At 34.0% G+C, this 26,642-nt stretch overlaps 1 protein-coding gene across 4 annotated transcripts in view; it reads right to left on the bottom strand.

The window, feature by feature from the left end:
* Window positions 1-26,642, bottom strand: part of U2SURP (U2 snRNP associated SURP domain containing) — a 46,026-nt gene that overhangs the window by 5,790 nt on the left and 13,594 nt on the right. For 2 of the 4 annotated variants that reach the window (XM_061167797.1, XM_061167799.1), the window contains exons 5-25: window positions 25,457-25,571; window positions 24,741-24,874; window positions 22,700-22,767; window positions 22,094-22,188; window positions 21,975-22,010; window positions 21,805-21,887; window positions 20,626-20,791; window positions 20,248-20,459; window positions 19,260-19,303; window positions 16,114-16,218; window positions 15,113-15,183; window positions 14,873-15,032; window positions 13,387-13,549; window positions 12,903-12,982; window positions 12,411-12,498; window positions 11,259-11,381; window positions 9,788-9,944; window positions 8,875-8,970; window positions 8,124-8,190; window positions 4,198-4,357; window positions 48-158 (exon numbers count right to left, since the gene is read on the bottom strand). In XM_061167797.1, coding sequence (XP_061023780.1) covers window positions 48-158; window positions 4,198-4,357; window positions 8,124-8,190; window positions 8,875-8,970; window positions 9,788-9,944; window positions 11,259-11,381; window positions 12,411-12,498; window positions 12,903-12,982; window positions 13,387-13,549; window positions 14,873-15,032; window positions 15,113-15,183; window positions 16,114-16,218; window positions 19,260-19,303; window positions 20,248-20,459; window positions 20,626-20,791; window positions 21,805-21,887; window positions 21,975-22,010; window positions 22,094-22,188; window positions 22,700-22,767; window positions 24,741-24,874; window positions 25,457-25,571 — 2,334 coding nt within the window. Of the gene's footprint in view, window positions 1-47; window positions 159-4,197; window positions 4,358-8,123; window positions 8,191-8,874; window positions 8,971-9,787; window positions 9,945-11,258; window positions 11,382-12,410; window positions 12,499-12,902; window positions 12,983-13,386; window positions 13,550-14,872; window positions 15,033-15,112; window positions 15,184-16,113; window positions 16,219-19,259; window positions 19,304-20,247; window positions 20,460-20,625; window positions 20,792-21,804; window positions 21,888-21,974; window positions 22,011-22,093; window positions 22,189-22,699; window positions 22,768-24,740; window positions 24,875-25,456; window positions 25,572-26,642 lie in introns of those variants that run through there. The other 2 variants (XM_061167798.1, XM_061167800.1) reach the window with 2 other exon arrangements.

Genomic DNA, 26,642 nt, shown 5'->3' with positions numbered 1-26,642 from the left:
CAAACAAATAACTGAAAAATGCATAATTGCATATACTTATTCCTTACTCGCTGAAGAAGTTTATCTCTGTAGTGTTCTACTTGCTCCTGAAAGCTCTGGCCTGCTTTTTTAGGTCTTTTTCCAGATTCCAATTCATCTTGAAACTTCATAACTTTGAGCTGTGAAATAAGACATTTTTAAAATAAATCTTTTTATCATTATGGCTTCTCAAGCAGTGCTGTGCTCCTTTAAAAAATATTTTCTTCTTTGAAACATGTGTAAAAGAAGGAAAAATATAAAAATAGCAACATAAAACATAAAAACAGTAACTGATTAGGATTCAGTCAAAACATAACATCAGTGTATATAACTCCCTAATCTGAAGGTCACTTGTCAGACAAGTCCAACTATGTTGAATTCAAGTGATCAGGCATGGACCCACATGCTCTCTGCACAGCCACAAAAGATGACTTGAAAACCAAGACCTGTGCTTCTTCCCCTGAGAACGTACCTGTTCTTTGATATAATGAGACTGAATTTGGTATCTGGTACCCCAAATTAGAAAGGTAATGTTACTAAAGGTAGGCATAACTTGCAGCAAGGTAAGACAGTCAGCAGAACACAGAGGATAAACAACTATTAAAATAATCAGAGAGAGCAGCATTCTGGTTATAAAGCTGTAGCTTGAAGTGAAGTTTCACTCTGTTTACAGGAGAGTCTAATCACTCGGCATCAAGACATCCAGAAAAGGTTAAACCATATTCAAAATGTACTTTTAAAGACACTAAGTATATAATGATTTAAAAGAAAACAGAAAGATTTCCAATTCCATTTCTTGTAATTTATTCATATATGAGCACAGTTTTTTGTACAAAAGTATTCACTACAGCATTATTTGCAAAGGAATGTAGACCACCTAGAGTTTATCAGGAGACTGCTAGCTGATTTTACATATGTGTGTGTGTGCATTGTGATTGTGAGCAAACTAAATATACAGTGAATAGCATGAGGACTGAGATGATTCTGAATGGTACCACAGGACTATAGTCCCAAACCTATAAAATCCTGTTTCACTTCAGGCGGTGAGAAGGAACAAACTTATCTGATGCAACTATTACAGATGCAAACTTCTTAACCTATTTTATTTCACACTGTTATGCCCTTTAAATGGACTAAATGCTACTATTTTACTTGTATTTTAAAAAATTAGACTTCACCTGTTTTAGGTTTTTTCCTTCACTACCAATGAGGCTTTCCAGTAGACTGGAAACAAGCCATAACTTCCATTCAAAGTGGTATTTTCACTATGTTTTACTTCATGAACATTAAGTTTCCTGATTTTTGCCCCTTTTCTACCTAATTCTACTTCTATTATCAGGATCATTTATAATCAGAGCTTTGAGGTTCTCTTCTCTATCCTTGAAACTATTAAAAAGTCCTTGCATTTTGTGTGTGTGTGTTAACAGCTCCATTTAAAAAGACAGTAAAATGTAAGGTAAACGAGGGTGGGGGGTTGGGGGGGAAACGCAAGTGTTCGAGTTCATCTCTGTGTGAAGCCTCCCGTGACTAAAATGGCTATTCCACAGATGTATTTGTGGCAAACCAGTTTAAAAGTTAAGAAGCAAGAATCAAACAACTTGAATGTTACTCAGGTGAAAGGCATCCCTAGAGTGCCTTTTGAAATATCATTATATAATCCCTAGTTACAATTCCTGCTGATGTGGCCTAACTCAGGCACAAGCACAAGTCCAGGGTGCCCAGAAAACAGGCCACAAAGGGTCCTAACTACAAAGAGAATAGTCCATGCAACGGTTTGTTGGCCATCTCAAGTATTTCCTTTCAAGGAAGATACCCTGGAGAAAGAAATGGCTACCCACTCCAGTATTCCTGCCTGGAGAATTCCATGGACAGAGGCGCCTGGAGGACTACATACAGTCCATGGGGTCGCAAAGAGTTGGACACGACTGAGCAACTAATACTTCCACTTTTTCACTTTCTTATACACATACTATATATATTGTAGTATACAATAAAACTAATTAGAACTTTATTCTTCATTTACGGGATCGCCAATAAAAAGGTATTCACTGAATTCTAAATTCAGAAACTGACATTTGAATTTAGGGGCAGAGAAGGGACAGTACATGAATAAAGTTCATAAGCCCTGTCAAACTGGCCACCAGTTGTGGACCCTTACTCCACATGAATAAATCTTTGAGTAAATAAGGGAAAAGAAGAGATGGTTTTAAAACAAAGCCAAGCTCTACATTTTAAAATTAGATTTGGCTCACCATCCAAATCCCAAAAGAGTTAAGTAAATTGTGAGAGGGTAAGCCACTATGAGAGCAAGAAAGACAATCACTAAGTATCTAGCAAAGAGAGGCCAGTTTACCAAAGAGCATATAAAATAAGGGGAGAAAAAAAAAATATATATATATACATATATAAGGTGTGTTGGTGTATGTACGTGCATGTACAACACATATACATACATATACAGTGTAGAATCATCCAAATTAACCAAAAAGTTAAATCACATGGTTTTCTTTAAAGTCAAGAGGAAAACAGAACATTGAGAAATAGTCTATTTTGGTATTTGTAAGAAAACAGTTCAATTATCAAGAAAATACATTTTCTCAATTGAACTCAGTCTTTGTTTCTACTCCAGCACTTCTATCAGGTCAGTGAGGCAGAGTTCACTAAGACCGGGAGGAGTTCTGAGAGTTAAGAAGGGTCATGAGCAGCTTGAAAAAGGTCCACAGGTGAATGCATTCACTGGGATAACACAACACCTTACTTTCCTGAAAAATTTATAAAGAATGTATATGAATATATCTCAGGAAAAATAAATCAACTTACTAATTCTGAAAATTCTACTTATAACTGACATCATACTGATTCTGTGTAAGGTTGAAACAAAATGCTTTCTCTGTTTTCGGCTTGGTAATAGATACCGAGAAAGAGGTGGGCAAGAACTTGTACCAGCCCAATAGCTGGTGGCGGAGAAATGAAAACTGGTAATTAATATGGTAAGGTAATGGTCTTCCCTAGTGGCTCAGTGGTAAAGAATACACCCACCAATGCAGGAGCAACTAAGCCTGTGCACCACAACTATTGAGCCTGTGCTCTGAACCCATGTGCTGCAACTACTGAAGCCTGCACACCGACAGCCTGTGCTTCTTCTCAGAAAGAGAAGCCGCGGCAATGAGAAGCCCGTGCATCGCCACTGGACAAAGTCCATGCAGCAACAAAGACCCAGCGCAACAAAAAATACATAAATAAATAAAAATAAAATTACAACATGGTAGGTATTGTAAGTTAATAAAGGAAAAGCACAGACACACAGTAAGCATATAAAATACTGTTGAATGAATGGACAGAGTATTACAATTCACTCTCATGTACACTTTTGAGATTCTGGACTGACTGCTATACTATTGATAACATTTACTGGGAATGTTTCATCATCTGGGGACAAGAAATAAGAAAGGTTCCCATTACAAAACCCTCCCCTCACTGACATGTCTGAATATCTTTGGAAATTTAAAAAGAGACATTACCAAATGAAACAGCATGGAGACAGAGAAGTCTTGAGAGTTTGGACTCTCCCTTCTTATTGTTAAGCCCCAATGTCTACTCTCTCCCCATCACTTGTGCAGGCACTTAAAAATTCTGAGTCTACTACAGTACGATGTATGCATAACTTGAATGTGCCAGAAAAGATTCACTTTTATTACATACTATGTATGCTCAAAATATGATGGATCTCACAAGGTGAGATATAATCTATTACACCAATATCTGCAGATTGTCTCCTATGTGCCAGGTACTGGAGATACAATCATGAACAGACAACAGACATGTGAAGGGTCCCTTATCCTCACAGAAATCACAGCCTAGAGTGGAATACAGACATTAAATAAGCAAGCAAGGGAAAAAAAACCATAAATATACACAACATAATACATGTAAAATCATTAACAGATTAATATGGAGAAGTAAGCAAATCCAGAAGGTTAAGAAAAGGGTACCAAAAAAAAAAAAAAAGGGTACCAAGACAGAAGAGGTGCTTGAACTAAGAGGCCTGAAGGAAGACAGCAGGTATGAAGGTTCCAGACAGAGAGGGAACAGTGTGGACCAGGGTGTGATGCCAAGAGAAGCACAGTCTGGTGGGGAAGGTGGAAGAAGGTATAGTGTAAACCTCAATGCAGTACTAACCTCAATTTCACGGAGTTTAGCTCGTTTTTCCTCACTCATTTCAGAGTACTTAGAGAACTTAGACTCAGTCATTTCTTCTTTGATTGGATTAGAGTACAAATGATGTTCTTCAGATTTGGAACTTTGAGTATCTTCTTCATCTTCACTTTCTTCTTCTTGACTTTGGAAATAAACAGAATACATTTATGTCAGGGCAACAAGGAAAAAAAAGCTACATTTTAGAGTCTTGGCCTTTTTGATTTTTCATTGCCTTAAAGCTTAAGTAATATTAACAAAACATAAGAGGACAATTCATCATTAAAACATTCTTTACAAAATAATAGGCAATTTTATAAAACTCTTATGTTTTCTCCACAGAAAAAATCTGTGCTTCAACATAATCACACTTCTAAAACTTCTGCTTATGTTAATGTTATTTTTATGCTTTTTTCTGCCAGAAACCTTCGATGCAGCAGTTAAATGAAATGAATCATCAATGATTTCTGTACTCTTTGTAGTTCAGTGATTTTATGATGGTTAATGTTTAAAAAGCCAAATGTTTACCCTTCCTTCAGCAGAGTCTATAAACTAGAAAATACATGAGTTTGAGTCAGTTTCTATGAAACAACACAGCAGCAAAGGCCTTATCTATTAATAATTAACATATAACCTTAAGAATAAAACAATATATTAATTTTAAATATTAGCACATAATACTTCACATCACAGTTGATTATGAAGGTTGGATTGGTATGTCAAATAAAAAGAAAATGAAAAACTAACTACCACAGCTAAGGATACAAAGAAGAAAAATTCTCCTGTTCTTCCAGAAGCAATCTAGTGGAAACAGACAAGCAACTGTGAGAAGCTGCTCATCATGGCCAGAATAGGATTAACAAGTGTTCCTCAATGTTCTTCAAAGACAAAGAATGAAGTGACTTAAAAAAAAAAGAAAAAAGTTGTATGCTCCAAGACTGGGCTTTGTGAGTGTTAAATTTTAAATTTGAGCAAAACAAGTGTTCTATGTACAAACTAATTCAGAAATGTTTATGTATATTGAAACAAAATTCCTCATAAACAATATGGTGATATCAACATGATTACCAGCATAGCCTAGAAAATATGTCATTTTCTAATATTTGAACCCGATAAGCCCTTATATGTTGGTATTTGGATACTAACACTCTACCATGAATAAGGAGTCTTTTAGTATATATTTACAACTATTTGTAACAACATAAAAACAATTATAACCATATTCCTTCCAAATAAAATTTTAATTATTTTAGAACCTGATAATAAGACACACACTGAGAAAATTTTAAGCAAAGTAGATAACAATAGAGGATATACTGTTTGCCTTCTAATTTCTCATCTGCAGAATACTAATAAAATACTTTTCAAACTTTATACTCTCAGAGCCCCACAAATCATTAGTAGTACATATAGGCATAACTCAATACAATATTTACATGAGGAAGAAAAACAGAAAAAAGTCAAAACCCAAGATTAAAAAAAAAAAACAACAACTCTTTTCTGAACTAAAATTTACATAATATTTCTTCTTAATTTGTCAGAAACTTCCTAAGCACAGTTCTTAGCTAATTTTTTAGAACACAAGAATTTCTTGTCTTATGGTACAAAATAGTTCTACAAGTGCCTCACATGCTTTTAAGTGGTTAAACTATGTGTGTGTGTGTGTGTGTGTGTGTGTGTGTGTGTGTGTGTGTGTGTGTAAAAACAGATGTTTACTGAAGGATTATTCTGGAAAGAGCCAGTCAATAAAGATGCAAAACAGTTAATGAAATTGTGTGACATATGAAGTGAAGAGTGCTTAACCAATTGTCTGTTATTGACAAGTTCAAAAAAATTCAAAAAAAATTTTTTTGCAATTCTAAATATTCCTTGATAAACTTCCTTGTACACTTATCAGACCACCTGCTTTCAACCAAGATGAATACAGAGCAGATAAACGTAGGGACAGACATGAAATAACAACACCCATGATACTTCAATTTAAAAAAAAATGTGGGTCACAGAATAATATGTAAAACATTATATAATTTATGCTTTAAATTTATGCGTATTTTTATACAGAGGAAGAATCTAGGAAACTAGAAACTAAATACCAATCATGTTATTGAAGACTTCTAAAATGAACTACACTACAGATGATGATTTTAAAAATATACATACTCTACAGTTATCATTTAAATTTTCTAAGGCTTAAGCAATCTGTTCTAAATGGCTTTGACTTTAGCTCTTAGTTACCAGTTCTAGGTTCAGATCTCAGCCCCAACTTGTTCTTTTACTTTTAAAGAAATGGAAACTCAAGACTCTAAACCCATAAAGAATTCATTACAAATAAAATTAAAGTACTATTTCGAACTTTTCTGCAAAATACTAGTGATACATACATACATACATATATATTTAAGCCAGTCTTCTGCCACAAATACAATAAATTACTTGTGTCAAAGAGCAGCTTCTTGGTAAAAACGTATTTTTGGACTCAGCCACTAGAGAGCAGTAGTGAGGCGCAAGAAAATTTCAAGAAACAGAAAACAGAATTTAAGTATTTTCCCCCTATTTTGCACTTTCATAAAGTTCTTTTTTATTATGACTTATTTGGAACTCCTAGGAAAAGTAAAAAATATATATTATACTCGTAGTGACTCGTGCTTCCCTGTATGAATGTATGATTACCATCAACACAAATGCATACGCATTTCAAACATTAACATAAATAACAAACTTACTGCAAAAATTTAGTATGCTTAGAAACAATACCACTTGAACAATACTTGAGTTCTACAAAGGCTTTTCTACCCTTTATTTCCCTTAAATTAATTATTTTATAAGAACAGGTATTCATTTTAAAAAAACAGTGATCCTACCACAGTGAGAGATGTTAACTAATGATGGGATTGCAGACATAAAGATGCAAACAAGTTGTACTGTTTCCAATTCCTGTACTCCTAAACAGCCTCAGTCAGGTATTTCTGACAGTCAACAACATCTATATTTTACAAATATGTTGTCATAATGATTGCTGACATGTTCTGATCACACTGTTTCTGGAAAGACACTACTGTAGACAAGTTTTCTTTATCATATCAAACTGTGTTTCCACAAATGCTTATCAATCATATTTCCTTAAATTTAAATGCTAGTAATATCCATTTATTAGATCCATACAAATGCTCAAATTGTGCTGGGACATAAAGGGACTTTTCCTTTTGCTTACTCTTCCATTTGAAAACAAACAAACAAAAAACCCAGAAACCTCTGCTTTGTGTTCTTGATGCCTTCTCTTTCCCTATTAAAAAACTAATTAACTTCCTTTGCATTGATTTGAAAAGGTGTCCAGTGTTACCAAAAAAACTACCAACATAAACTTGCAGAATCTGGGAGCAGGAATTCCTATTGCATTCAGTGCTAATCAGCAAAATTGAAAACTATAATAAATTTTCTATATGATGAAAGTAAGTGGTTTACACTTTTATTTTTTTTTAGTTCTTCTGAAGTGTGTACATTTAAATAACAAAAAGAATGGTCAGAATGCATTATTTTTCTTAGCAATGTACATTCCAAAAGAGCATAACCTTCCCATTCCCATTTTAAAAATCACCATTTTGTAGAGCCGAAAGAAGATTTAAAGATTTAAAACAAATGCAGTTAACCATTTAGTAAGTACAATGTGAGAATGTATAACCTAGCACAGAAAAATAAACTCAAAAGCAAAGCGAAACCAGATGCATCAAAACCAGAAAGCAAAAGCTCTTTACTCACTAGAAAAACAATGAAGAACTAAAAATGATCCTCTTAAAACAAGCTTTTTTAAGAGTTAAGTTTTCCTCTTCCCTATTATTCAAGTACACCTCTTAATGAAAAAGAGACTGTATATGCAGTAAGAAACTGAATATATTCTAAACCTAGATTCTTACTTTTGATTTTCTTCTTCTTCTGATTCTTCATGCTGGTCAAATAACTCCCATTTAGAAGTTGTTACAGCTGAATGGAAGGAAAAACAGGATGTAATTCCATAAGGTAAATTAGCATTTTGCAGCAGCACAGTAGAAGCCTAGCTTTAGAACTGAAAGCTTACATTACAGAAGTTATCTACATTTATCTTTTCTTTGAATAGCCATTTCCATGTACTAAATCTATTTCTTTCCTCACACCTACACTATAATTTTATTCAAATTCAGGAAGTAACAAATAACAGTCCTCTTTGTTTCTGTGCTAGATGCTAAGATTTGTTTCATTAGAACCCACAAAATACTAAATTAACAATAACACTAGGATACATGTCCAAGCAAGTATGAAAGGCAGATCTAAATTGCATCTAATAAATCAAGCACTAGAGGAGACACAGTGATTTGGATTTTCTGAAACTGACCTCTAAATTTCCAAATAGGCATCCCACCTACATTTTCTACGGATTGGCTCAACCTGAAAGGTTTTCAGTGATTTCTGATTACTCCAAGCATCCAAACTGAAGGATCTAAGAAAACTCTAACAGCAACAGAAAACTTAGCCACCAGAAATATAATATGGTAATACTGGGTCTTAAGGTTGAAACGTGTTCTAAAACACCAAAGGAAAACTACACCCACACACACTCCCCCCCAATGTTCAGTAATTTTTTAAGTAGTCAATTTTCTAAAGATTTGCATTTACTGTACTTTAACTTACCCTGTGCTTCCAATTCAGATTCATCTACAGCTTCCCATTTTGATGGGGCAACTTTAAATATAGGCTCATTCTTCTTTGAATCTTCAGTTGCATCCACTAAGGAAGAAAAATGAGCCATGAACTGACTACTAGAGGATGACTTAAAGCGCTCATGAGTATTCGCTATATTATTAAAAAGCAAAACTAAATAAGGTCACACACAGACTACTAATACTAGTGTCAAGAATAACGATTATGACTATTCCAACTTCCTGCATCTGAAGGCTAATTTTTAAATATCAATGTAAGTAAAAATAATATATATGTGTATATATAAAACACACACCCAGAACATACAGGTGGTTACTTCAAGCAAATGGAAAAGTTGAGGAAGTAAAAAAAAAAAACCCTTTAGTACCTTTATCTAATTATTTTTTAAAGTATAAAATTCATATTATTCAGTATTTTAACACAGAATTCAAATGTACTGAAGAGGTACACTAGGTATCCTTAATTCAAAAAATTATTTCAGGCAGCTAGGAAAACAAAGTTATGAAAACTAATAATAAAAACAGAATTGATAAAACAAAATACTTGGGATTATGCATACAACTGAACATAAGGTTTTTGCCTCTGGTTTCCTGACAATTAAGACAGGAAAAACTTGCTAGTATTTTAAGAGGCTGACTGTTCCCCACACACACACACAAAAAACCACAAATATGACCAGAAAGAGTACGCTTTTCTTGGTATGCTTAAATGTATTGCTGGGTATGTGAATTCTGAAAAGTCAAAAATAAAAGATAGAAAAAAGTTAGTAACTGACACCTTACTCAGAAATTATAACCTTTTTAAACATCAGCATGTGCAGAAATGAAGAGATTTGGAAATAAACTTATTAGCTAGATTTAATGAGTCTGAAGTCTGAACTCACAAGGCACTCCATCAAGATCATCATCAAGGCTCTTTATAGGGACTCCATCAAGGTCATCAATAGGAGTAGCATCAATAGGAATTCCATCCACATCTTCTAGAGGGGCACCATCCAGCTCTTCCTCAATGGGGGCACCATCGAGGTCATCTGGTACATCCTATAAAAACACATACTATTGTAATATGTTCTTTTGTGTGGAAAGTCCTATCACTAAAACATTAACTGCAATCCAGTATAAACCAAGTGGGCTTCCCTGGTGGCTCAATGGTAAAGAATCCGCCTGCTAATGGGCAGTGCAGGTTTGATCCCTAGGTCAGGAAGATTCCCTGGAGGAGGAAACGGCAACCCACTCCAGTATTCTCGCCTGGGAAATCCCATGGACAGAGGAGCCTGATGGGCTACATACAGTCCATGGGGTCGAAAAAACAGTTGGATAGGACTTAGCAAAGCAACTAAACAACAACAACATACACCAACCAGCTGGAGAGTCACATTCCCAGGTACAAAGTGCAGATATAAGAATAATATATTCTTATCATCCAGTCTGACAAAGAAGCAGTCATCTGAACAATATTTATCAAATATTTACCATATACTTAATGACGCCAGGTATCATATGAGGCACTAAGGATACAATAATGAGTGAAAATGAGCTTTGGTCCCTTGGTCCCTCCTGTCATAGAGCTCAGCAGAATTTGAGGGGTGGAGGGGGCAGGGGAGTGAAGAAGGCTAGGCAATCAGATAATCACAACAGTGTAGGATGACTTATACAACAAAGAGCTGCACTGTATTATTAGAATGTATAATAAGTAGGTTCTACCTAAAGAGGTCAGAGAAGGGTCAATGAACTTATGCTCAAACTGAGATCTAAAGGGTCTGAGACAAGAGAAGTTCCAAAAAGAGGAAAGAACACGCATAGAGGTCTACGGTAGGAGAAAACGTTGATATTAAACAAACTGAAACAAGGACCATGCAGTTCAAGTAGGGAAGCAAATCAGGAGAGTATCTTGTAGAAGTGAAAGCGAAAATACGATAGATGGATTAGGATGGTGAAAATGAAGATGAAGGATTCAAGAACTACTGAGGAGGCTTAAAAGAAAAAAACAAACCAGAACAGTGATGAACAGAATCTGCTACCACTGTGGTACACATCTTTTCAGGTACATATTTACTTACATAGGTATCTTGCTGCATATTTCGCTCTATTACTTTTTTTTTTCTTCTACTAATATACAATAAATCTTTTCATGTCATCAAATAAAATAGCAGTTATCAATTTTTACATAAGGATACAAAACAGAAAATTCTATATAATTTCAACTCCTGGGCTCCAACAATTCCAGCAACAAAAATCCACTATTTTGTGGTAAACAGACAACATATTTTCCACAAAGAAATGTTACTCATATCTGTACCTCCAAAGCATCCCCAGAAATAAATTTTAAGATAATCAAATACAGTGAATACCTACCTCTGCTTCCTTTTCTTCAATAATATTTACAAGTCCTAAGAAAATATTTTGTAGTTTGATCAAAAATGGTTCTGGATAAATTGCCCAATCTTCCCATGCTCTAAAGCAGGTCATTACCCGTTGCTAACAGGAAAAAGACAATGAATTATTATTCAGGACAATATGTATCAAACACCATCTCATAATGACCATCACAATTTGCTGAAATTTCCATCACAATTTTCCTTTAAAGCAATATTCTTTTTAAAATTTAAGGAAAATAACCGTTTATCATTACAATATTTTTTTTATCATTACAATTATTTTTTAAATCAATGTTACCTCTCAATTAAAGGAGGAAAGACACTAAGAATAAACATGATAAAAAAAGAACCCAGTAACTGCTTGCTCTTGGTCAGCTCAGCTAAGCCCCCTCCGGCAGAATGACACACACTCTGGGACCCACTGGCCTAGAGACCGATGAGGGCGGGACACAAGTGCAGCCGGGCTCTGGCCTGAGCCCCTCATGGTCTGATGGGGCGCTGCCTGAGTCAGACTGATGACACCTCTCTCTGTCCCATCCTCAGACTCCTCCATAACCTCTGTCTTATGGTCGAAATTTAAGACGGAAAATTTAATGGGGTTGTTTGTTCGAATCCCCTAAATGGTGGAGTCATCGGGAATCTTCCCAAGCTAAAAATTTCCTTAATGAGTGTTCTGCCCATGGAAGTATATCTATTTTTTTTAACTATAAGTAAGGTATTTTGTTTGGCTTTTCTTAACGTTGGTCTATAGCTTCAAAGTTTAGAAAAAAAAATTAGTAATGGGATATACTTTCTAAACATGAATAACTAAAATGTATACTTCTAATCCAGCCAAATTATATATACTACTACAAAACAAGTGATCTTCTGAATGTCTTTTGTGAAGACTAATATTTTATTAAAATGTTTAAAAATAAACCAGACACCCAAAACACTACACATATTTTAAAATTTCAGACTTTTTCCAATACTGAAGGAAAAATGGTGGTAACTTTTAAACCAATAATTTCTGAAACATCCAAGTTATGTCTTACAGTCATCTTACATACTCTTAGCGCTCCAATGTGCTTCCCAGACCCCATGTCCCATTTAAAACACTAGGGCAAAAATAACCAAACAATAAACATACCTTAAAGTTTTCAGACTGTAAATGGCCTTGAATTGTACGATAGGTAGCATTGAGGTCTGAAAATATCTGACACAACTTTGTTTCAAAACTGAAATTCAAATAATATATTACTTTAACTCCTATTATTCTGAATTTTTCTTTTGCAAAAGCCCCCAAAGAGTCTTAAGAACTAGTTCCCTTGATTAACAAGGAATTTTACATCTAGGTTACTTTGGGCCATCTAGTCCAACCTCTTTGTTCCATAAAATAGGGAACAGAAAAGTTAAGCAACTTGTCCAAGGCAGAAAAAGGAATAGCAGAGCTAAGATTAGGGCTGATATCTCCAAATTTCCCTTCAAAGCCAGTTCTTAAAGAAAAGCTTCCCTAATTCATAAAATAAACACCAAAAAGGAAATGTCGGGAACTGAACAAGAGTTATTCTATACTCTTTTCTGAGCTCCTTACCCCTAAACATTTTATTTTAGGCATATCACCTTACATCACTATACTTACAATTTTCTATAATAGGAAGCATTGGCAACTTTGGCTGAAGAGTTGTATAAAACATCAGAAACCAAATATAATCTGGCAATCTAGAATACCAAAAGATAGCATAAAATGGATTAAAACTGAAAACCAACAGCAAATAATGCAGCTAACAAAAACTCCACACTGAATTTTTTGAAGCAACAGCATAAGGCCAATGTTTAGCTATTAATTTAATTATCACTAATTAGAAGAGTTTTAAGAAATTCATATCACCACAACCATGACTTTGGCAGGAATAAAAGTTGTAATTCATTTACATTTCAACCTGTTGATAATTTATGTCAACTAACCTACGTTTCCCAGGCAAAAGGAAAACAAAACTACATGGGAAAGATTTCTTCAGTCAAGTTCTTGATTCAAAAATGAAACCAATTTCAATCAAAGCAGAAGTCAGCTATTACCTCTTTTTCTTAATTAAATGTTCCATAAAGAAAAATCACTCCCATACCTTTTTGGGAAGGGGTGTCTTTAAGATGGACAAGGACTCCGTAATGCAATCCACTATTTCTTCAGCAGCTTCAGCGTTATTAAGACAGAAAACCATTGCATCTCCAATATCATTTTTCCTTGGAGTTAGCCCCCGCAGAATTTCTTCTAATTTGTCTCTCTGTCTGAATACAATTTTTTTTAAACTTGTAAATATTTATAGACAAATTTTAAATATGACTACAGTTTCTGCTCACAAACTAATTTCTTTAAAACCCACTCAGATAAAATTCTGAAGGCTAAATTGTGTTAAGTCTGATTTGCATTACATACTCCAAATGTGTTATGGTTTTTTAAGAACTTATATGGGGAAGAACACTTTTCCAGGAACAAATAAATTACCTACTTCAGTGACTTTCAGTTTATAAATTAAGTAAATTAAAATTAAGTCATTTTTTTTCAAGAGTCCATGAGAACATCACAGTTCTATTACCCCATTACACTGAAAAAGAACCTTCATGCTCTTCACTTTCCTTTGAAGTCTGTTACTTTAGCACATCCGCATAGCATTAGGACAGGCTAAAGCAAGGGTTAACAAACTTTTCCTGTAAAGGATCAGACAGTAAATATTGAGGCTTTGAAGGCCATTCAGTCACTCAACTCTGCTACTCTAACACCAGAGGAACCACAGACTACAAGTAAAAGAACAGATATGGCTGTGTTCAAATAAAACTTCATTTACAAAAACAGGAGGCATCCAGATTTAGCCTATCTATGAGCTTAAGTATATGCAGATCCCTGGGCAAAAGTAATGATGAACATACATCTTTAGAACCAAATATACTCTCAAATTATATATACTCTCTATTATCAATGCTCTTACAAACAATGCACCAATGCAACTATTAATAGCTTTAAGATTTATAGGCTAACACAATGAAGCATATAGTTATACAAGCTAAGTGTCATTTTAGCCTTTTTCCCCCCAAATCAGGAATACAGAATTTCCTTTGAACATTTCAATAGTTAAATTTGTTTCTGCTTCTTAAACCAAGCTAACTGCACTGTAGCAGTGCTGAACACTAATAATATGTTTCCATGGTGGCCGCACACTGCACTTCTTAGAGCAGCTTTCTGCATGGCCATCCATCTCACTTCATTAAGTCATACAATAGTTTTTCCTCTTTATGCTGCACTCAGAGAAGCAACAATTCTAAGGGCCCTGAGATAACTTCTGTATGAATATAAAGTATTCCACTGCTAAAGTGCCATCACTTAAGAGATCATTATCAATTTTTATCAGTAGGAAGAGGTCAAGTTCAGGACACACATTTACGCTTGCCAAGATGTTTAAAATGAAAATGCATATGTTAAGACATGTAACTATTTAAAACAGTCACAAATTCTAAAGCCCATTTTATTTTAAGGTTAACCCATCCTGCTCCACTAATTAAAGTGACCATTAAATCATCTTTCTGAAAATAAAACAAGGAAAAAAAAAATCTTACTCTTCCTTAAGTGCTCCCTTTTTACTTGGCTCCTCTACAAAAGCTTCTGTTTCCTGCTCTTCTGACATCCCATGCAAATATGGATTTAATGGTGGTGGCCTCCAAAAAGATCCATTTTTGAACATACGAAAATCTTCCGTCCGCCACTTAGTTGGAGAATCTCCCTAATAAGTGTCAAGAATGCTATTAGAAAGGTCCAATACCTCAGATTCAAAATTAACAAAGTAACTGATTATATACATGCCTGGAGAATAGAATAAAGCTTCCACCTATAGTAAACATGGGCTGGTGTCTGGTTTTCAAATAAGAATCTAAAACAGAAACAAACAAAAAATTAAACATCACTTTTTTTTAATGCAGAACTGCCTTCAAGTAAGCAAAAACAAATGAGAAATTTTATTCGCCTCTTTAGTTCTAAATAAAATCAAAAGCAAAGATCCCTGAAAAGAAATCCTCACCCTCACTCCAAACCGTCTCTTGACTGATATTAACACTCAGAAGATACATATGCATCATGCTGAGTCTTACGATCAGTTTTATTGAACCCTCATATGTCAGGGACTGTGTCTGGCAATGGAGAAGTCTTCCCAAGATGTAATTTCAAAAGCAGCAGTTTTTAAATGACTTAACTGTGAATGGATGTGTTAGATATCATAACTATCCAGAAGATAAGTAGTTTTCTATAAACCTCATTTATTCTACCATATCTTGCTTATGACTCTTTCAGTGAAAAACAAAATTTAAAGTATTTTCCTCCGAGAGAATGCTAAAAACAATGCTATCTAACACCTGTGGCCATAATACAACTCTGGTCAATAATGTGTTAAAACTATCCTCTCACCCCATTACAAAAATAACCTCATACTTTCAGGACTTTATTCTTGGAATATTTTTAAAGTATTTTAAAAAAGCACATCTGAGGATAAACAGAATGTGGAGGGTGTGTGTGTGTCTGTTCATCCAAAGATGAACCCTGAAGACATATGCTAAGTGAAATTAAGTCAGTTTCAAAAATACAAACAAGGTATGACCCCACGCAGATGAAGTACCTAGAGTATTCAAAGAGACAGAAAGTAGAAACGTGGTTGCCAGAGGCTGAGGGACCAAAGGAATGGAATTACTGTTTAAGGGGTACAGAGTTTCAGGTATGAAAGACTGCCACTGAACTGTACATGTAAAAACAGTAAATTATAAGGGTATACTACATGCAAATTTTAGCACAATTAAAAAAAAATGCATACCTGAACATAGGATTATTGATCTCTCTGTTCATAATCATAGCTTCAAACATTGGCCCTTCACGTACAACAAACTCTATCATTCGATGTATCAGGGCGAGCAAATTCCTACAACAACAACACAGTTAAAGAAAATGGATTCAGACCTACCACTATATAAAACTACACTTGACCTAAGTTACTATAATTGTGCAGAAAAAGATTGTCCTGCTGACTAATACAGAATTTATACCAAGAAAGTAATCTGGAGCATATGTTAATATACCTTGTGCATTAAGAGGGAGTAGGGTAATGGGGATAAGGGAGTGGGAGGGAAGGGAAGGTGGGGGTGGGAGACCACAACACAGCTTCATAGCAATAAAGATTTCAATTTCTAAATGCCACTTAACTTTATTTTTCAAATACAAAACATTAAATTATGAATCACAACTAACTGGAAAGCTGCAAATATATAAAATCAGTAACTCAGAGCTTATATGTTATCATAACCATCTAAACACTTACACACTATCTCAGTTTTAAAAGAAAACATTTCTAAGCCAAGCACTTTTCTGGTGATATTGAAATGTTATAGACATGACTACAGTTTGTAAAAATGCAAAACTAACAAGTTTAAGGCCTGATTTAAAGAAAAAAATCCATCCAAATCCTGTACTTTTCTGGTACACATATAGCAGATGGAGTTTTTATTGAATCTGACCTTTAATGAGGCAACATCCCTTTGTATCACACTTCAAACTAGTTCACATAGTTTATGACATATGCATAATTCTGTCTGTGTGTTATGAACCAATAAAGCAATTATATTGCCAAAGCCTTAAACAAATGGAGTCCTCTTTTCAAAATGTTTCAAAATACGGGACATGATGATATTCCCTTCCCGTTTTTCATAACAATTACTTCCCAATATTTAAGCAAAAAATAAATATAAGTAACTTTTTAGCTGTCGTTTTGTTGACTGGGTTTATAGAAAGTCTTTATTTTAAAAATCTGATACTTTATGAGACTCCAAACACAATTTCAGACATTGATTACAATGCCAGGAAAAAATAATTCAGTTTATTACAGCTACTTCTGATTTCTCATTTTATTAGTTGCCACCATATAAAGCTGGCAAATAACAATTGGGAAAAGCAAAAGGATATTGGCTCTTGGTACAAGGCACACACTAAATTACACCTTTGGCATTCCCAGCTCAAATTAAAGGTTCATATAACTGCCAGAATATAAATTAAATATATAGTTATAGAATAAGACATTTTTTAAGACATTTGCTCTGTAAAGCCCTGCTTCAGAGTACATGAACAATAAAATAATTTATCTCATAGTAATTATAATTATTTTCTCAGACAAACCTACTTAAGTGGACATTAAAATCTCCATATAATGAAAAAAATCACATGGAGGTTTAGTAAGTGTTTAACACCGGGGGAACAATATATTAAAACTATTAATTCAACCTCATATTGTTAAAACCCCCAAAACCCTTAATTTTAAATCTAAAATTTATTTCTTTCACAAATGCTACTAACTGCTCTGCAAATATGCAGTTCTTGATATCCAAATGAGAATGTATTCTCAGCATCCATACGGCTAATGAGTGTTTTAAAGGAATGGAGGTAATGCAACGTAAAGTACTGATTCAGTCCCAAAGCTCCCACTGGTATGCGTCAAATTAAACTGAAGGGAAATTTTGTGTATCATAATATATAAAACTAATGACTAGGTGGGCAAATACTACACATCCAGAAACTTCTATGAATTAAGTCAAAAGCAACTTGCATATTAAAGATAGATGAAAAATGGTTTAGCAAGTTTAAAACAAAGGATTCATTGTAATGGTGAGTCAAGACTTTACAGCAAAAGGTATACTCAAAATCTTATTTAGAAATAAGCTGAGCCACATGTAAAACTAATACTGGATATATACTTTTTGAGTGCTGCAAATACACTTCCCTATGAGTTCTTTACCAGTGGGGGAAAAAACCCACTATAGTTTTAAACAGGCTTGTAACTGATAAATCTATTCTTAGAAAATATAAAGTTTAAAAGAAGTTCTAAAATGCTTCATGATTATTTAAAATCAAAATCTGACAATTAGTTGTTGCTAACTTAAATTCAAGATTCTTAAAGAATTGTAATCACTTATCCTTAAGGATTATGTGCTTATTTTTAAAAGGGTGACTTTTCTATCAGAATGAAACAGTGTAGTACAAAAAGATGATATAAGTGCATTATTTTATTTTAAAATGGTAATTATCTTATTCTGGGCAACAACAACAAAAAAACAAAAATTGTCTCTCAGTTATAATAAAACCACATTTACTGGAGTTGATCGTACCAATGTCTGGTCAAAAACTGTATACTTTCCCAATCCATCCCATGATGTTTTCCTGGTCCCCCGCTGCCGCAGACAGTTCAGCTGGTGTTGCTCACCAAGGCCAATGTCAAAGAGAATTTGGTATTCTTTTGTGTTCATTTATTATTCAACCAGTGTTGTGTTTCTGTGTTTGGGAAAAGGCTTAGCTTGACTGAGCAAGAGCATACCTATAGCATGAATTCTTCCGCTTTAACATTATGTTGAAAAAGAAGAAAAGGAAGAAAGGAAAATAAAAGAATTCCAAAAACTTTTATTAAAAAAAAATTCTAGTTATGCCCAGTGTTCATAAAAACAACAGAAATTCCTTCTTAAAATCATTTAGGAAAAAAATAAAGCTACGCTTTCAGTAAAGAAAACTCAAACTAAGGTTGTACACTAAACACAGACAATTCAGAACCAAGAAAAAATAACAGATCAAGTCAAAATGTAACATCACCTAAAATTTAAGATATATTTAAAACACCTACTTTCCCATCACAGTAGTCTAGTATTATTAGACTAGCAACTCCAGATTAAATCTGTTAAACACATTCTAACTGCTAAAGCTATAAAATTTCCTACATTGCTAACAAGAAAAACAAAAAAGATAATGACATAAAATTGCAAAGTGTACTAAAGTTGATTAAACTTCACATATCCCCCCAAAAAGTACTGGGAAGGAACCATTGCTCAGTCAAGATACTACCTTTTCCTCAACACTATTTTTTTTTAAATTCAGAAGGGGATATTGTCTATATTTAGATCAGTAATAATAAAGAAAAACATGTACCTTTCTGTTGGGATAACCACTTTGACTATGGCTTGCGACAGAGTCTGTATATGAAGTCACATCAGATAATAAACATAGAATATGTGAGTATTGTTAACAAGTAACAAGCAAAAATATACATATGCATTGAAAATACTACACAACTAATCACAAGTTTTGCAGGCAATCACTGCATCTGAAGTAATTATACACTAAGCAATTACATAAATGCAAATGGATGTGTTCAGTGAACAATAAACGTTCACCAAATGCAAAGAATCAGAACATTCCTGCCAGAATGTACATCAATGCACTGAAATAGGTACTACACTGAGAATTATCAGATAAAGATTTTAATTTGTGAAATAATTAACTGCTTGCCTCTAGCCATACAGTTTGCTACTTTGTTCCCAAGCCTTTAAAACCAGCCCTGTCATTTTTAAGTGTAATTAATTCATAATAGAACCAACAAATTCTTATAATTTGAAATTAAGTTGGTTTTATGTTTAATAAAAAGAAAATACTCACCCTTTGCTTTTAAGAGTAAACTTTTTAAAAACCACATACGCTCTCAAATATTCTAATACCTCAGATCTTGAGAAGTTATTAGCTAGTTGCCATCCAAACAATTTAACTATTTAACTCCTAGAGTCTTTCTAATTGAAAAGGCACTTAACCAATACAAAGTATCACTTTCTCAAAATAAATTTAGATACTACACTTAAGCAAACCTGGATACAACAGAGGACAAAGGAAACAAAACAAAACAAAAAAATTTAATAAGAGGTCAAAAAAGGAATGGTGGCCACAAATAAAAATATGATCTATTATCCCAGTACAGGGTTTCCATGGGCTAAAGGCAGGGAACACATCTAAGTTATTTCTTTTTCTTTAACAGTTGCCAAACAGAATTACACACACATTTTCTATAAAATTGTTGAAAAGAAATACTACCACAGATTTAGTATTTACAAATTAGATGCGGCCCTATGTACATTTTTTAAATTACCTTCTCAAAATCCTCCTTGTTTTTAGGTGGTGGTAACATGGGAGCATTGGGGTTTTTTAACCGCTCTCTAGGCTGCGCATTAAAAGGCAGTCCTGATGGAGGTGGGGGAAGTGTATGTTCCATCATGGAAGGCGGAATGTATATTGGATGTGGAGGAATAGGCACAGCTTTACCCCAACCTAACTTCATTTCAAAAGACATAATCATCTTTCCTAAAAGAAAGAAAAGAAAAGTCACACTGGTAACTCTCAAAGAATCTCTAGTGATATGAATTAATTTCCATGTTTAACCTTTACACTTCTGGTTCATTTTCCCCCTAGAGTTTTGAAACTTTTCAAATCCAAAACAATATATGAATTCTATGATGGACTTCCTTACCATTTAAATTTTTTAAAGCTCTTTCAGCATCTCTTCTGTTCATAAAGGCCACAAAGCCACAATTTCTCTCTCTTGCCCTTTCTTCATCAGTTCTAGGCCACATAATTTTCACACTGGCTAATGGTCCAAATCTTCCAAATTCTTGGCACAACATTTCTTCATTCATCTATTAAAAGGTGTAACATATTTTTAGTATGCAAAGAAGAAAGAAAAAAGAATTCTATACAATGGAAAGCAAAGTAATTTTGCAAGATAAGAAGAGATCTATCAATGCTACAATTTTCCATCCAAGTACTAGGACCTCTACAAGGGGAAAATTCTGCCTTCATTGGCATTCATAAACCTTTTCATTCCAGAAACATTCTGTTTTACAGAAGTGGCCAAGTAAAGACACTGGGAGGCTGGAGAAATAAAAAACACACCTTTACCTTCATTATTCCTCCTTTTGAGAGTCTGCATCTAAAATAAGCTACAGCAATGATTTGTTTTACAACAATGATTTGTTCAGCATTTACCAACATTTTTCAGGCAGCAATGATAATCATACTTAAAATCAAGGAGGAAATATTTCTTGGCAATGAAAAAAATAAAAGACCTGATTACTTTTTTCTTTTCCAGCACCCAGCTACCAGTGTAATCAAGAAAAGACAAAACGGAAAATGGTAAATATGCAATGAGGTCCAAAACATGTATTATTTTTTTAAGATATTACGCATAACAACCACTACATTCAGTTAAGAATATAGCAGGGGCAAGAACTAAAATATAAAAGGCAGCAGAAGTATTATTTTGCTATTATGGAGACAAAAAATGAAAAAAGGAAATCCACAAGGAGGCAGGCTATATCAGAACGAGTCAGTCTAAAAAGAACACTGTCCACCACTGGTCACATCCTGATTTGATAAATAAAATCAGCACCTAGGGAAACATCTCACAATCAGAGTACAGTCCAGCTATAAAAAGGAGACAAGTCCTCAATAGTTACAGCAAGAAAATTTGACCCGCATCATCAGTAAGGCTCAATTTCACAAGGTAAGTTTAGTTCCTACCTACTTCTACCAAATCTGCTTCTTTCACATTCTTGACTTCATTTTTTTTTTAATATTGATTGACAAAGCAGTTTCCCAACAAAAGCATACAATGTATGAGCCAATATCCACCTTACTTTTCTAGCATTACCTGTGGATTAATGTTTCCAAGGTATAGATTAGTGGTGCTTGGATCACCTACATCATGTGAGCCAGGTGCATAATCATCAAGAACTATGACAAAGAGGAAAACAATTATAACCTGCAAAATACAAAGTTTGGACAATTTCTACGAACTAGAAAAGCAAAAAACTGTATTACCACCAGATGATCGATTTCTTCTTGAAGGCGCGTCCACTTTAAAAGAAGAAAAAGAAAACAATTCTTAGTTTTTAGAATAGTTCATCACAAATATAAACATTAAAATAAATGTCACTTACTAGAACGACGCTGACCATCAGAATCTGACTGTGGAGGTTCAAATCGACTTAACCTGCCTTTTGTTTTATGTCTCTCATCACGCTCTTCTTGAATTCTGTTGAAAATATATATCATCACTAATAATGAGCCAAAATTTGGTTGTTCACATTTGAAAACAGAACTTATCCAGATGTCATCTTCAAATAACTAAAAGTGTCCCTCAGCTACAAATCATGAGCAAATTTCTGACATATCATATAAGCAAAAGAATATAAAGCCCACTTTTAAGATGAAAAGGAAATTCAACATGAAAAACACTCAAATTTGTTCTTCTTGGCTAAGATAGACCACTCCTCACCCCTATCCCATTGACTATACTGTTTCCACTGCAAACAGGACTCCGGACATTAGTTAAATTCAACTTACTTGAATCCATACAATGCAAGCAACCTAGATGCTGCACAAAATGCTAATTTACTGTCAAGTACACCCCACAAAATATCTAAAACAGCTTTATGTAAGCCAGTTAGTAAAAACAAACTGGTAGACTACATTCTTCACACCTGCATCTGTAAGAATCAGCTCAAAATACCTATGAAAGCCATTCTCAACACTATAAAACTTACTGTTTCAATTCTTCTTTGAAGAGTTCCAAATTGCTTTTTTTCTTTTCTTTCTCCCCTTTCTTCAGTGGCTATGAAGGATATGATAAGTTATACTTCAAACAAAACAAGGTTAAACAAAACTAATGGTTTGACAATCAGATCACTTTAAATATACTTTTATTTTTGTGCCAATTATGATCTAATTATTTAAAAATAAAGAATGCTTCTGTTACCACTGAACTGTCTGTCCTTCCTGTTCTCTAAAACTAAGAATTTAACAATTAAATCATTAAAACAACAAGCAGCAGTCTTAAAGTAAAGGAGACACCAACTTTATCCTCTCCTTAAATAAAAGTCTACAATTGTTAGGCCAGAATGCTGCTGGAGGAGCACTGGCAGGAAAATTAATAAACATAAAGTAACTGAATTGTCATGTAAATAACTGCCATGAACAACTACCAGAAATATGCACTCTTCAAAACAATCACCTTGGAGGAAATGAACTATGGAAACAAACAGCAACGCTGCTGGAATTTCTCTCTTAAAACTGCTTCCAAAAATGTTCTGGGGATCCTTATTTTAAAAGATCCTTATTTAAAATCCTTATTATTTTATTTTGGGATCCTTATTTTAGGATCCTTAATTCAGTGAGGAAGAATAGTCTTTTTAACAAAGGGAGGTAGGTAAACTGAATATACAAACATAAAAAAGAATGAAACTGGACCTCTACCTCATTCCATATACAAAAATTAACTCAAATGATTCATGAATCTCAATTATAAGCTTTTGTTCTTCAAAGGACACGATCAAAAAAGGACAAAAGAAAACCCAAAGGAAGAAAGCAACATAGTTGGTAAGAGACCTGATTCCAAAAGCTGTAAAAATCTTAGAACTCAACAATAAAAAGACAACTCAATTAAAAATGTGCCAAGAATCTAAAAAGACACTTCTCTAAAGAAGACTACAAATGGATAAGAAATAAAAAGATACTCAACATCACTAAGCAAGTGCAAATCAAATTGTAATTAGGTACAACTTCGCATCGACTAAAATAAATTTTAGCAAGTGGTGATACAATTTCACTAGGAATATATATTAAGAGAAAAAACATATATGTCCACAGAAGACTATACATGAATCTTTTCAGAAGTATACTCATAATAGCCAAAAAGTGGAAACAACCCAAATGTCCATCGAAATGGATAAACAATACACAGCATTATCCATAAAACGGAATACTATTCAACCAAAAGGAGGAATAATGTACTGATGGTGGTTGCCAAACTAAGGCTGGGGATAGCTAAAAGTATAAAGTTTCCTTCAGGGATAATAAAAATGTTGAAATTAGAGATTAGTGATTGTTGTACAACTGTCAACATACTTTAAAAAACACTTTATACTTCTAAAGGGTCAATTTTATGGTATGTGAATTAAAAAAACCTGTTTTTTAATTGTTTTCAGAGTCAGATAGGAAAAACCAGTTTTACTATTCAGTATAACCACATTTTCTCATCAAATTTGGCTCCAAATGATAAGACCACATCTATCTACCATCCTCCAGGAAAAATTTCACTCTCAAAAAATAAAAGATTTTCTAACACCAAGAATATATAAAGGAAAATGTCACTAGTTCTGATAGTAATTATCAGATTACTTGGAACATTACCAAACATGTTCCAAGCAACAGACACATTGTTGGAGTACATAGTCTTCCAAATAATTGATATCACACATGCTGATGTATTTAAATACCCAAGTTCAGGACTGCTTAAAAAGACAATCCCATTATTTCACATTTATACCTAAAATATAGTTAAGTTTTAACTTACAATATACTATGAGTAACAGCAAAGGTTAACTGCTCAATGAACGTATAGAGTGTCATCTGTGTGTCCCAATTTGTTATCGCTCATCTAGGAAGATTAAGCATCAAAACTCAGTATCTACTCCCAAAAGAATTAAAAATAAGAAACCAAAGTCCTGCTTACAGTGGAAGCACAGAAAACATTATTGGCAGCGTCATCCCTGAGCCTAAATGGTCACTTACTTAAGTACGACTTACAGGTTTTTTGGTTTCTATCACAAGAAGAGATGGTGGTCTTTCGTTGGATGACTGATTTGGGGGATTTTTTTGATCTGCAAATCTTGAAGACGGCTTATAGATTTTACCTCTTTTTTCATCTGTTTCATGTTCTTCTGAAATTTAAAATACTAAGTTTCAAAACTAATTTCACATTACATGGATTTTCTTCACCCACTATTTTTATTGAAAATAAAAATTAGTAAATGCTGTTTAGTACTAAGACAGATGACCTGTGACTAAATATGATAATTCAAATACTATTACCTTATTCTCAAAAATACTAGTTTAATCATTTTATAGTAAAACTATAAAATCTATAAAATGGTACAGCTACTCTGGAAAAGAGTATGGTAGTTTCTCAAAAGGTTAAACAAACAGTTACCATATGACCAGAAATTCCACTCCTAGGACTATAAAGCAGAACTATAAAATACATTTTTTCATATGTTTACATGTTTCATATGTTTTCTGCCCTCTTGAAACTTGAAAGGTACTATACATTTAAAAAACTTCCCTGGCTCGTTCCTCGTTAATCCTCATTTGGCCATTTATTTTACTAATAAGCAGCACCACTAGAGGGTGCTGATAGAAAGGAAAATGAAACTGAAAAGCAACCAAACTTTTTTCATCATTACCTACAGACATTCAACCAAGACTACTTCGGTTTGCTCAAGGACTGTAACATTCACACTAACCTTTTGCTGCATTAACAACACCTCCGCGCACAAACGTTTTCACTTTATTACCATCACTTCCTTCAAAAGCAGCAAGAAATTCCTCATAAATCTCAGCAGCTGCCTTTTCATCCTCCTAAATACACATGAAAATATTAACATCACTTGATAGAAAAATTATTGTACATAGGGTGAAACTCATCAAGGAATAATGTAAACAGAATCTCTCCCTCCAATGGGGAAAGCAGTTAGTAAGCACTCCTACTAGGCAATAATACCTAATCCTTAGTAGATATTAATTAACGTTGAAATTAAGAAGGACTTTGCTCCTCTACTAATAATCTGTGGGACAAAAAAAAAAGAATACACCAAATAAATTTGTTTAGAGACAACTCAAGGGTGCAACTGTATGACAACTGACTACAAACACTGTATTATTCTATTAATGTTTATGATAATTCTAAGGCACAATTTAATTCAGTGACTGTAAACATTTCTTTCACAAACCAACAAAGATATAAGTAATTAGAAGTTTGAAAAAGCTTCAAACAGTTTGCATTAAATATCTCCAGACAGTTTGCATTAAAGAAAAAACCTTCAGTGGAACCCTGACAATTTAACTATTCTAAATGTCCCCAAACATGTATGACTTGAAGGTCAAGTAGAGCAGAACAGAAAATATAGAAATAAATCCAACAGTATGTGAAAATTTTGTGTTGTTGTTGTTTAGTCGCTAAGTCATGTCCAACTCCTGTGACCACATAGGCTGTAGCCCACCAGAGCCCTCCTCTGTCCATGGGATTTCCCAGGCTAAGAACACTGGAGTGGGTTGCCATTTCCTTCTCTAGGGGATCTTCCCGACCCAGGGACTGAACCCGCGTCTCAGGCTTTGGAGGCGGATTCTTTACCACTGAGGAACCAGGGAAGCCCACGTAGAAATTCAGTATTCAAAAACTTGATAGCTATTTAAAAGAAATAATAAAAATGAACCAATTCTTCACATCACACTCTACGAGAAATTGCAATAAGATTTAATTTTTTAAAATGTAGGTATGAGAAAAAAATGAGGGAATTCCTTATAAGCTTGGAATAAAAAAACAGAACTGAAAAGCCAGAAATCAGAAGACTGGTAGTAAATCTGCCCATGACAAAAAATAGTTTCTGCATGGAAAAAAAACACCAGAAGCAAAATAAAAAGGCAATCCAC

This window comes from Dama dama, chromosome 19, assembly GCF_033118175.1.
Source record: "Dama dama isolate Ldn47 chromosome 19, ASM3311817v1, whole genome shotgun sequence".
Classification (NCBI taxonomy): domain Eukaryota; kingdom Metazoa; phylum Chordata; class Mammalia; order Artiodactyla; family Cervidae; genus Dama; species Dama dama.
The sequence above is the reverse complement of the archived record's forward strand: the minus strand, read 5'-3'. Positions and strand labels throughout refer to the sequence as shown.